At 40.2% G+C, this 13,656-nt stretch overlaps 1 protein-coding gene across 2 annotated transcripts; it reads right to left on the reverse strand.

Annotated features, from left to right (window-relative positions):
- Positions 1-1,186: 1,186 nt before the first annotated feature.
- On the reverse strand, positions 1,187-7,685 carry LOC121778409 (glycosyltransferase BC10-like). 2 transcript variants are annotated; one of them, XM_042175759.1, is made up of 12 exons: positions 7,406-7,685; positions 7,133-7,334; positions 6,045-6,575; positions 4,872-4,970; positions 3,976-4,076; positions 3,804-3,875; positions 3,029-3,119; positions 2,785-2,865; positions 2,428-2,490; positions 2,191-2,313; positions 1,839-1,877; positions 1,187-1,757 (listed from the first exon to the last, which is right to left on the reverse strand). In XM_042175759.1, exons 3-12 carry the CDS (start codon positions 6,426-6,428, stop codon positions 1,629-1,631), a joined length of 1,182 nt encoding a protein of 393 aa, XP_042031693.1. In that variant the 5' UTR covers positions 6,429-6,575; positions 7,133-7,334; positions 7,406-7,685; the 3' UTR covers positions 1,187-1,628. The 2 variants fall into 2 exon arrangements, with proteins under 2 accessions (XP_042031693.1, XP_042031694.1); XM_042175760.1 differs by lacking the exon at positions 7,133-7,334.
- Between the last annotated feature and the right edge of the window lie 5,971 nt (positions 7,686-13,656).

Genomic DNA, 13,656 nt, shown 5'->3' on the forward strand with positions numbered 1-13,656 from the left:
ACTTCATCCGTCCCCAAAGAATATGCACTTTGGGTTCGGCACGGATTTTAATGCAAAATTGGTAAAGTAAGAGAGAGGGTGGTAGAGAGAAAAAGTAATTAAAGTATTGTTAATGGAGAATGAGACCCACCTTAATAGAGATAAAAGAGTTTTCAAAATTAGAAAGTGTATATTCTTTTGGGACGGACTAAAAAGGAAATAATGCATATTCTTATGGAACGGTGTGGGACGGAGGGAGTGTATCTTTTACGTCCACGAAGTAAAAAAGGCCAAAGATAGAATATAATACTATTAATAGTAACACTAACAATAATAATTTTTTATTACAAAATAATATTTCTATCTTCTTGGCACTTTTACGACTAAAACATGATTTTCATGTTATATTATTTTTGTTATGTGTCTGCGCATATGAAAGCTAGAATATGCACCGCGCAAACTGCGCATATATGAATTGTCTTGTAATCTTCGAACTACGAAAAAAGAATAATTATAGATTTTCTCCCAGCTTATGTGATTAAAATATAGTATCAGTATATAATGTAGAAACAAAATCAGAAACATAAACGATGTAGTATCCCTAAGACGTTTTTTCTTTCAACTAAAATCTCTTATAAACCCAAATCTTGAATATTCTGGACCGAAACGGAGCTTAAACTATTGGAAAGAATGAATTAAAAAATCGAGTCAGCTAAGATCAAGGAAGAATCATTTAACATAGATAGTTGATTCATTTTATTGCTCCAAAAATGTACTGATCTTCTTCTACAAAAGCGATACTTGCCCGAAAAGATGGGAAGAAGTAACAGACACTTATAGCAAACTATGCTCAAGGAAACTTAAGCAAAATGGCCCGTTAAGCAAGAAAGAGTTCTATACTTTGATTTTTATAAAATTATGTTTTTTTTTTGCTTTAGTGCAAAAGTCTTGATCATCAAAGTAACAAATTATGGGAATATTGATTTCTAAAAATCTTAAACTCTAAATGTAAAAGGTAGAAGCCATTGATGGTTCATGCATACAAAATGTTTACATATGTTAACATTCTATTAGGTGACAGGCTAGTGGCCAAAAATTATAAATAAAAAATTTGTAATTGCTCTCAAGCGAGTATTTTGACCTTTACCCAAGCGGCATAAGCCACTGACAAAAACTGAATGAACTGAACTGAACTGAACTCACAAAATGTGTAATAAGTTGGTGTATTCATCCTACGTAGGAGAGGAAGAAACCTGACAATTTTAATACTCCCTAAAACAATTATGAGAGAGAGAGAGTATCTGTATCTGTATCTGCCACTGCGAATGCCATATTTTCAACTTGATAATCCTACTTGTACAAAAGGTCAGCTTTAGAGAGTCCCCACTGTTTTCAATGTAATCATATATCCTAAATTGAGGGAAGAATTAAACAACATCAAAGAGTTGTGTCCCCAACACTGCCCATGTCTTCACCTTCAGCTACTTTCCGATGACCTTCCCACCACTTTCTGCCACCTTTACCTTTGCATGCTATCTGAAAGAAGCCAATGCTTCTTTACCCCGGAGCAGAAAGTTAAAACTGAGGCGGAGACAAAGGGTGTGATGCGCTCTAATCCACAAAGAATCAGTATTTAAGTCCTCTCTCACTCAAATTGACGTATAATTGGGGAAGAGTTGGATTAAGTTGTCAAGGGTTTCAGGCAAAAATTTCCGTGCAAACAAATAGCACGGACGTGGATTCCCATTCCACAGACACGGTGTAATCTGGACTTGCTTCTGCAGAGTATAAGACATGTTATCATCAAAAAACTGAACATAGACAGCACCAGCCAATCACAGTAGAATACAAAAACTAACCCTTTCTTCACTCGTAACGTGCACACTGTCTGAAATGGACTGCAACAGAAGTTAAAAATGAAGAGCATTAGTGCATACTAATTAACCAATTTCAGTACAAAATAAAGTAGCCAGCAGTGCTATCTACAGAAGAGTGTACACAGTGAGAGGCTGAGGCACCCAACCTAATTAATCGAGGCTGTAACATAAGAGTTGTAACTATATTTTCATAAAATGCATTATTATCGTAACTAGACTGCAGAAAATACCTTAAAGAATGCTAGAGCTAGAGTCATTAGTGAAAGTGGGTTGTGGATGTCAAGATTAACACTTAAATAGAATGGGAGTAAAATCTCAAAATAACATGACATACTGTGATATTTCTCATCAGCTCATATGTCACATCCAGTGCCCTGTATGACTTCGGATGCCACTTCCCTTCGGACCAGTCAACGTGTGTTACTGACCAGTTGGCTACCCCAACTGGATCAAACATCTGAAATAAAGTGGGGACTTGCTCAAGCACAAAAAGTAGAAGTAAAAGCAAAGGATGGAGAAATTGAAGTACTAATAACTACAGACAGAAAGCACAATGGTTCTCAGTTCTCACATAGAAAAAGGTGGGCAAATAGTGCTCATCAGAGTAGCAGTTGCGTCCCTTTTCCATGCCCGGCTGCTCAATCAAAGAAAAGAATGTCAAAAGTTACTCAGTATAATGAACTTAGAGTCTAAACAGTTGAGAGCGCTACTATTAATTAATGAGGATGGTAAGCATCAAAAAAATTCAGTAGTTTAATCAGAAAATGTCATAACTGAAGGAAAAATGATAAAATCCTGAACCAAACCAGAGGCCATTTGCAGCCATCTACCTACGTTTAGTAAAAGTTAAACGAAAAACCTCTACAAGATATCAAGAGTTCTTCAAACATCAAAAACGTCAATGCAAACAAAGTTTTAAATCCGTTACCCTGCAATAGTCTCTGAACTTCGAATAGTACAGATTATCGGCCATGACTATAACAGCATGTTGCCGCTTCATTGTGAACCACTGCATTGTTCAAAACAGTTACTGTTTCAATAACTTGACCGTATACATTAGAGATGACTCACAAGGTTAAATCTATAGGTCCTATTTAGCTGAGCGACACAAGGGAAACCGGATTTTGTATCTATTAGGACAGTGCTACTATATATTCAAAGAAGAAAATTACCTGAGCACCCTTACGGAAGTCTCTCTTCTCAACTTCAGGTAACATATTTTCACTGTATCTACCACTTCCATGTGGGCCAGGATCCTCAAAGCTGCACATTAAAGGGTACCACTGATTGCAACATTATTATAAACTTTAGCCAAAGTTTCGAGTTTAATCAAGGATAGCTATTAAAAATATCCCCAAGGTTGATGTAAACAGCAACCTTCACATTCTTACTGTTATCCCCAAGTGTTTTACTGGAAAATTATAAAATATATCTTGTTAAAATCACTACAGTCATGGGTACAAATCCTAGATTTGGCATAAGTTCAATAGGAGTGACTGCCTACAGTTAATAAGTCCACCTTCCAAATTATTGACATATTCAAATGTAATTCGAGAAATCGTTCAGTCTGCCTGCCACGCAAAACCTATGAGAATGCTTCTGCAAGTAAAATGTTACCGAGACACAAAATTTATCAAGTCCATATCATATGTAGTGACAGTGCCGATGCTGAGAAGGCATGTCGGGAGCTTTCTAACTACCTCAATTAAGTGTTAGTCATAATCACCAATATCCTTGCTTCATTTCTCTCTATACAATTTTATGGGTTTATTATATTCTCTTGATGCATATCAATATTTAAAAATTGCTACATTCTCACAATTACCTTGAGATAATGTATTTTACATACATATGCTCAAATAGACCAGACCCACAAGAGATGTTGGCCAGTTAAAGAGACTTGCACAAAATGAAGATAGTGGAAGAACCCAAAAGTAGTTAACTTACCTATCCACAAAGCTCACATTTGTGTACATGAGATAGTTGTACACAAAATCAAAATCACGAAGTGGTATGCAGCTGTAGTTGAGGGAAAAACACTTAATCAGTAAGTGAATTATGCAAGTTTCCTGAATAAAGACAAACGGCTAAAAATTACACAAATCTATTCTTTGGCAACCTGTCAGAAAGCAGTACAAAATGTTGGTTCCCAGGATCTTTCAGTGCATGTCCTAAAAGCCTCCTTTCTGCATCAACCATTGAAATTTTTCCCCATCCTACCTGTAAAACCTAACAATAATAAGACACTCTATAATGATAACTTAATATCTGGAAGAGTATTAGACTTATATTTTTATCTGAAGATATAAGATGACGGTTTAGCAAATATTTATGTAGTTAATACAGAAAAAAAAATTCCTTTAAGAGAGCAAAAACAATACTCCCTCCGTTATCTATTTCCTTTTTCGTCCGTCCCTAAAGAGTATGAACTTTCTAAATTTGAAAAATTCAAACAAGATACAATCCCTACACATCATTTTATTCACAACTTATACCATTATCATTAACAACTTGTATCATTATAATAATATGGACCCCACTCTCCACTAACATTATTTCCACTACCCTTTCTCTCTCTCTCTCTCTTACTTTTCCCCTTATTTATTAAAACCCGTGATGAACCCATTGTTCATACTCTTTGGGGACGGAGGGAGTAATTAGGTAGAACATGTATCAATGGGTTTACATAATTACTGAGAGACTGATAATGATTTTTGATTCACCATAGTAGTAGATGAAGCACAACACATAGTTGGAACCATATTCACTAAACATACTAGTGATTACTTAGGGAATTATAAACTATTTTAACAACATAAAACTAAAATATTTCACATAGGAAGCCATGGAAACAAGATTGACATGAAAACGCTACAGCCTAAACCGTACAAGTCCACCCAGTCGTGTTGGCATAGTTATTTATCCATTACAACCATTTTACAAAAGATAATTCATAAGTATTTATTATTGTCCAAACTAATATGAACAAGAACCAATGAGAAGTAAGAAACACACCGAGCTGCTACGAATTTCCCGGTTGATAAAGTAACGGCTAAAATGCACAGGTTTATCCTTGGACGCATGGACGTAAACAGAGAATCTACCTTCATGACCCTGCAAGGTAGGGCAAAACTTTATCAACATATATAAATCCAGTTGATTGAAAATGATTGTCACTAAGAAACACAAAGTAAAACAGTATAGTTTTGCAAAAATATTGTTAATTTTGTTTCATACAAACTAAAGCATTACAATTTGAAAAACAAACTGAAGAAGGTTCTTTCCTGCTCTTTACTAAAAATCGGTAACTGCTATTGATACAGTTCTCTAGGCTTTCAACCATTTAACATGAGATGAAGCTTCTCTGCTACATCTAACAAGTCATTTTTTGCCCAAATTGAACACGTTTTATTTCTTTTCAGGTCTAACCTCTAAGGCAGTCACTACCCATGCCAATTCTATTATACTAAGACCTTGTAGCTCTTTCAACCAGTTCAAATATGATTAAGCTTCCTTGCTACATCTAACAAAGCCTTTCTTGTGCATCAACGTAACACACATACTAACATTAGGCAATCCCTACCCATGACACAAATCATTGGGATTACAATGAAATGCCAAATTGACAGTAACTTCAGAGTTGGACCTTCAGTTGCAACGACATAGCAACTAAATGCCAACTTAGCTAAGAAGCTATTCATAAAAATATGAAGTGTTTCAACAAAGCATAACAGGGACATGCGAACTGGTTCAACTAGAGTATTCATACCAGTCAACCATGCAGGCATTTACCTTAATGTATCTCTTAATAGTATAAAAAGATATTCGATGCCATTACACCATGAAGAGCATGAGGTGCAATTTTTATGCATTTTCATCAATAAAAAGTTTTTAATGTTACAAATCAATTATGAGTTTAACACCAAATGAAAGTGAACTACCCTAAGTAGTCAAAGATTATACTGCCATGGTAATTGATATCCAACCCTAAGGTTTCCAGAGATAACAGCAAGATAAATTCATCGACAAATCACAATATTTAGATTGCTCTAGCCATACAGCATTTCTACAAGTGGCATTCAGACCCCAACAGAAGTTCCGCAACACAACAGTGCAATTGTGCAAAAGCAGTGAATTATCACTACCATATTTCAAAAACTGCCATGTTTATATAAAGTAAGTAGGTACCTGGAAGAATTTATCCCACAGCTTCTCGAATGGCAATGCACCTGGTGTGAGATATAGGAAAGCAATTTTTGGAGTTGTTTGTATAGCAGTAGGCATATTCAAAATATCTCTAATTACAACACGGGCGGCTATTTCTTCATCAGTCAGTTCTCTAATAGGAGAAGGTGGAAGCCAATTAGGCATTCCCTTACAACCACGAGATGAGAAAACATAGCATGCTGCTGAATTTTGAGGTGGATAGACATATGCACAGACCAGGAACAAGCTAACTAATGACACCAACACAATAATCCATGTTGGCTTTCTTAGTGGACCACGCTGGCGAGGCACAGGCATTATTTGCATGTCTTTCATGCCTAGCCGCCATGCCTGAGCCGACTTCATCTAGAAATTATGCATCACAGGTCCACTCCTATAGATAGCTTGTGTATTCCTTCACCTCTCCCCTCAAAGTGCAAAATTAGCAGGAGTAACCTTGGCCTATCTGCCTAAAGCAGGCAGCAGAGCAATGGATTCGATATCAAATTGAAGCTGCAGAGAAGACATATTAACAACTCATTTGCAGCTGAAGGTAAGTTTAAAGTGTATCTCAATTTTCCAGTGAGATTCTATGTGGAATGCTAGCTGACATTTACGAAAAATAATAGTATGCACCAAATATTCAGATCATCTTAGTTGTAGATAACTTCAGGAAATGCTTGCTGTACATATTGAACACATCATTATCACTACAATAAGCTGCAATACATACCCCCAACTCAAGATCAAGAAACGAGAAAACAAAAAAAATCTTATCAAAAAGTTAGAATCACCCGAGAGTGAAATTCATAACTCAATGATCCTCCCGAATAGATTTGCAGCGTATGTAAGAAGAATAAATCAGCAATAAAAAGAAATGGAACAGTAGTTCACATCAGTAGACATACATTAGATCCCGTCGTAAAAAAAAATGCGGTGTTGAGAATATTAATAAGCTCTGGCCCCAAGAGAAATGTAAAGTATGGGATAATATCTAGCCATATTCAAATTTCACATTGCCAGTATAGGGGGGAGACGAAGAAGTTTGCAACGAAAAAGTCAACACAAACCTAATTCTGAGTCAAAATCCAGAATCCCGAAACATTAAAAATTTAGCAATGCAATCCCACTCCCCACCGACACGCGCGCGCAAAGCTCCTCAGGTATCAAACAATCATAGAAAAAGGATGGATTTATAAGCACGGGCAAACTCAAGCAACGAATCCCCCGCAACCGCAATAAATGAACCTCTTCATCTCCACTCCAATTCCACTAAAATCATGATTCGCAAAATGAGCTACATAACTACTACTGTTTGGAAGACAATCTCAGCAAACCAATACCTGAGTTGAAGAGGAACTCGGAAAATAAGATCGGAGGAGTTGAGATGTATGTAAGTATGTATGTTAGTATGTATATATACGTATACAGTATTGGGTGTGTGGATCTAGGGCACGTTGAATAATTGGGCAATCCGAGAAACTCTGTGTGCAACGATGAATATACATAAATCGGAGGATTAGAGATTGGTGCATATATACATAAATATATATGTATGTATGTATGTGAGTTGGATTATGCTCCGTCCACGCACATAATGCAGAATTCAGCCGGCTATTTTTACAAAATTAGTAGATTCAATTTTATTCCTTTTTTGGGAAGGGGACACCACGCGCGGGAATAAATTGCAGTAGGGTTGACACTCGCAAGAATTCTAAGAGCATCCACAACCGTGCTCTTGCCAGCGGCACGGTTGTGGGTCCGACTCCATTTTTCTGTCTGCTCTCTGGCAAGAGCACAACACCCACAGCTATGATCTTCCTCAAGGACGAGCACAATTAATTTAAAATTCAATTAAACAAAAACATTTCCATAATACTAAAATTCATTAAAAAACCACAATAAATATTACAAATTACAAATAAAATAAAAAAGACATAATTAAAATCCTAAAAATTAAACATTACATAATTAAAATCATAAAAATTAAAAATTACATAATTAAAAAACTAAAAATTCAAAATTACATAATTAAAAAACTAAAAATTAAAAATTACATAATTAAACTCCTAAAAATTAAAAATTACATGATTATTGGCTAATATTACCCGAGGAAGACTACGCATCCGGCGGCACCAACCCCAATTGTTTTTTGAGACCCAATATCATGTCCTCGTGCGTTTGAAGTTGCGTGGGGGTCATAGTTGACCTATCGGCCATATTGAGTTGGGCCAAAAGGGCCCACATCGAGTTGTTCGGTGGTGGAGGTGGAACATAGGGTGCGGGTTCGGGGGCGGGGGCGGGGGCAGATGGAGTCGCGGCGCGACGGCGTTCGGCCGCCGCCTTCTTCCTTCCTTGCGGTCGGCGTCGGGAACCGCTTGGTCCGGCGTCGGGGCTACCCAAGTTAGCTTCGGCGAGTTGGCTAGTCACTTCTTCGCCGGCGTCGGATAGGGATGCCGACCGTGACCGTTTGGAGGAGCCGCTAGAGGAGGATGTTACGCCTCCCAGATACTTCGGGTGCGTCCCCGTTTCCTGCCAAACATTTAGGTACTTGAACGACTTACCGTTCATGGATTGGTAGGTGCTCAGCGCTGCAGTGATGATGTCGACCTCGCTCCGGCCGCTCCCGGCATTCCGCGACTCCTGGAGGAAATAGCCATTGAACTTGCCAATTTTGTCGTTGGCTCGGCCGATGCAGTTGCGCACCATACTCTCGTTGCGCTCGATCGTTCCCAGCGCCGGTTTGCATTGTACCGCCGAGAGATGCGCCACCAAAAGTGATCGTCGGATTGGTTCGTGCCAACCATCGCATCTTCGGAGATTTCCAAGTACGCCTTGAACAATCTATCCATCTCCGCCGGGGGGGGAACACCGGCGCGAGATGGAGGAGTCGGAGTTTGGGAAGGGACGGGAGGCCTAGGCTCCGGTGTCCACCCGTATCGCCCATCGGAGGCACCTTGCTCGTCGACCGGGTATGGCCGGCCCGAATCTTGGGTGAGAGGAGGGGTCGAATAGTCCGTTTCCGGACTAGGAAATGGTTGTGAACCGAACCATTCGGGGTTCCAACCGTGGGAGCCCGTAGGGTTATCGTCTTGGCCGGACATAGTGATGTTGTAGGGTATGAGAAAATGAAGATGAAAATGGATATGAGAGATTGAAGATGAAAATGGATATGAGAGAATGAAGATGAGAATTGTGTAGTTTGATGTGAATTTTTTGGAGTGAAATTGAGGGTATTTATAGATGAAAGTGTGTATTTTTGGGGTAAAAAAATGAAAAAAAAAATTAAAAAGTGGAAAAAACGGTTATAAACGGATATATTTTTTTGGGAAGTGAAATTTTTTTTTATATTTTTTATCGGTTTTTTTAATTAAAACCCGATTTTTTAATTAAAAAAAAAATTAAACACAACGGCTATGTCGTTGACGAATCCCAGCGCGCCACGTCAGCTGCTCGCTGGCACGGCGCTGCTCGATGCATCGAGCAGCGCGGTGCCAGCGGCGCAAGCGCAGCGGCGGCGGATAGCGTCAGTGCCAGCGGCGCGGACGGCCGTGGCGACGGACGCCACCGTTGTGGATGCTCTAAGAGCATCCACAACGCACGCCACCGACGTTTCGTGCCGGAGGAACGAAACGGGCGCACGACGCATTGCGAACATGCGTTTCGTACCCAGGCTGTGACCAAGCCGTGCCGTGGGCCGTCGTCGCGAGACGCGGCACGGCCTGCGTCGCCACGCGCTTCAGCGACGTGGCGTGCCCCTGCGTCATGCGTGACGCCCACTCGCCGGCCCGCGAGTGGGCGTCGTCATTTATGACGCATTAAATCTTTCTTTTTTAAAAATTCAAATTTATAAAAGAAAAAAATTAAAATGTGTAAACGGTAATATTACCGTTTTATATCCGTTTTTTCTCTTTTTATTATTTTATTTTTATTTTTTTACTCTATAAATACTCCTAATTCATCTTCATTTCTCACACAACTACACATCTATTCTTCCTAAAATCCTCTTCATTTCCTTTTCAATTTTCATCTAACATCTCATCAAAAAATGTCCGGCGACAGCAACTCCGGCGGTGGCGGTGGCGGCTCCGGCAGGTGGGATCTCAACACGTTTACCGATTGGGATACCATGTACAACACACTTGGTGGTTTCAGTTCGTCGACGCCGGGTGGGTACCAACCACCCACTTTCGACGTGGATGCATACGCTCGATCCTCCGTCCCGCGGTATTCGCAGGGATTATCCCAGATTCGAGAGAATTTCCCCGTTGAACCCACTCTGGGAGGAGGCCGAGACGGGCGAGGGGGAGGAGGCCGAGGCGGTGGAAGCTCCAGGGCGGAGTCGGAGGCGGGCGAGGAGGAGGAGGAAGAAGAAGAGGAGGATCTAGGCCGGCATCCGTACAGCAACAACGAAACGATGGCGGTGTACAACGCCTGGATCACCGTCTCGTACGATCCCATTGTCGGGAATCAACAAGCCCACAAGCGCTTCTGGGAATAGGTCACCGAGATCTACCACCAGATTAAGCCGAAAGGCTCCCGGAAGTGCACATATACAATGCTCCGCTCTCACTTTGGCCGAGTCGACAAACAGGTTAAAACATTCTGCGGTATCTACTCGACCGAAGCGGCGCACTACCAAAGCGGAGCTTTGGGAGCCGACATTCTGAGGGCGGCTTTGCGCGTCTACAACCAGGATACCGGCAAACAATTCAGATTTGTTGATATTTGGCAGGCTGTCAAGGACGAGGAACGGTGGGCTGGCGGTGTCCGCTCCAGCTCGGGCTCAACCTCGAAGCGCACGAAGCACACGGCGAGTGGCCAATACTCATCTGGTGACACCGGTGAGGGCAGCGGCGGACAAGAGGGTGCACCGCTGGCGATGACGGGGGATCCAGCCGTGCGTGCCGTCGGCCTCAAGGAACGAAGGCGGCGAAGGCGGCTAGAGCGAGGAAGGGCCGAGGCGAATCAAGCCAGGCAGGCTCTGGAGGAGGCTCGAACACCCTTATGGCGGTGTACATGACCGCCACAATGGCGGACACTTCCCACTTCTCGCCCTCCCAATACGCGGCCTGGTGGAACGGAATTGTGCATATGGCAGCACAACTTGGCCTTCCGACTCCCCCTCCACCTCGACCGCCTTCGGGGGATGATTAGCCGGCGGAGTAGTTTTTTTATTTTCTTTAAATTTATATTTTAAATTATGCAACGTTTAATTTTTTAGGATTTTAATTGTGTGTTTTTTATTTTTTAGAATTTTAAGTTGTAATTTTTTATGTTGTGTGTTTTTTAATGAAGTGTGTTTGTTTTAATTGAATTGGGTTGGAAATAAAAATAAAAAATGAAATTGAATGAATAGTAATTTAAGGAACAGTTAATAAACGGATAAGGAACGGAGGGTTGCAGGTTCTGTTCCTTAGTTAAGGAATGGAGTTAAAAAGTACAGTGGGGCCCGCAAATAGTAGTTTAAGGAACGGTGGGGAACAGCGTAGTGGATGCCCTAATGTGACTTGTTAGATTATCCACCGTACGAATGTCCTGGCGGACGTCTGACAGGCGAGCGGGTCATCCGTCCGGGACGGATGAGAGGTCGTCCGCCGTCATGCTATTGTGGGCAGGTGACGGACGTCCCGACATATGTTAGCATTTTTTGATTTTTTAATTTTTTTTCAAAACTCTAAATATACGGCTCGTTGCACTTCGTTTCATTTGCATCACGGACAAGAGACCGGCTAACGCATGTATTATCATGCACACTATACAGATTCAAGGCATATTAACAAGTACTTTGTTTAAATCGTTTTTTTAACTGTACTATGTAAAAATTTTTTATTTAATGAAATTATTATTGCACTTTCGCCATTCGTATTCGTGTCGAATTTTTAATTCCGTATTTGTGACGAATTTTTAGATTATCCACAGTACGAATGTCCTGGCGGACGTCTGACAGGCGAGCGGGTCATCCGTCCGGGACGGATGAAAGGTCGTCCGCCGTCATGCTATTGTGGGCAGGTGATGGACGTCCCGACATATGTCAGCATTTTTCAATTTTTTATTTTTTTTCAAAACTCTAAATATACAGCTCGTTGCACTTCGTTTCATTTGCATCACGGACAAGAGACCGGCTAACGCATGTATTATCATGCACACTATACAGATTCAAGGCATATTAACAAGTACTTTGTTTGAATCGTTTTTTTTAATTGTACTATGTTAATTTTTTTTATTTAATGAAATTATTATTGCACTTTCGCCATTCGTATTCGTGTCGAATTTTTAAATCCGTATTTGTGATGAGTTTTTTTTGTGTTAAACTATGTTTTTTTAACTTTAAATATGTATGTTTTTTTGGAAATAAATGGTTGCATTTTCTCCGTATTCGTGTCGAATTTTTAATTCTATATTTATGAATTTTATTATTGTGCTTGTCCGTCGGGATGCCCTAGTGCTTGTTCTCTATTGTGTTGTGGGATGTCATAGTCCTTGGGCTTGTCCGCCGGGATGTCCGCCCCTATTGTGAATGCTCTTAGAATGTCCACAATGGGTGGAACAGCCACGCCACAGCTAAAAACATTTGTCCGCCTAGTCATTACAGCCACAAAAATTTGTTTAGCCACGCCACAGTCACGTTTTACACTTTTTATTATTATTGGTATATTTTAATTGGAATTGAACAAAATTTGAGAAAAAAATTAGATTTGAGATTGGAATAGAATAATAAAAATGAATTGGGAATATGTATTTTATAGAAATAAATTAAAGAATTAAAAAAAAATTCGACGGATCACCACCGCGGCGACAATCGCGGCTCGTAATAGACCGCCACGGTGTCGCCATCCTGACCGTCGCGCGCCACACGGCAATGCCAAGTACCCGATGTTCTCTCCCCCGTCGCGGCTCGTCCTCGGGCTGCAATAGGCGCCGCGGCGCCACCACTGTTGACACTCTTATGTACTCTCATGGACTATTTTTGTCATTTTGTCGGTCCCATATAAATAGATTATTTTTATGTTTTTTTTATAATAACATGAGATTCATTCTCAATTAGTAATACTCATTAAGAATATTTTGTTCATTTTTTCTTTTTATTTCTCTTTTACATTACTAATTATAAACTAAAACTCATGTCATTTTCAAGATTGTATGTTATTTTTATGGGATGAAAGGTACACTCCCTCCAATCCCTATTCGATGTCTCATGTTTCCTTATTTGGACCGACCTCAATAATTTCTCATTTCACATTTACTATTTTTGGTAAATGAACTTCACATTCCATTATAATACTAAGACCATCCGCAGCGGTGCTCTTAGCTAAGAGCACCCGCCGTGTCGTTGGCGCGGCGCATACCCTGCTCGCCGCTGTGCTCTTGCCGACGACACGGTCCTGCTCGATAGCAAGAGCACCGCCGTGCCGAAGAGCACGCCTACGTGGCGCCTCCTAATTGGCTCGTTTTTATCCCGTTAAATTTTTTTGATTCATAAAAGATCGAAAATAATTCGGAAAAAAGAAAATAATATATTCAAAATCCTAAAAATATAGCCTCTTTTTACCGTTTTTTTCAATTTGCTTTTTATTTTTTTTTAAAACTTTTG

This window comes from Salvia splendens, chromosome 19 (assembly GCF_004379255.2).
Source record: "Salvia splendens isolate huo1 chromosome 19, SspV2, whole genome shotgun sequence".
NCBI lineage: Eukaryota > Viridiplantae > Streptophyta > Magnoliopsida > Lamiales > Lamiaceae > Salvia > Salvia splendens.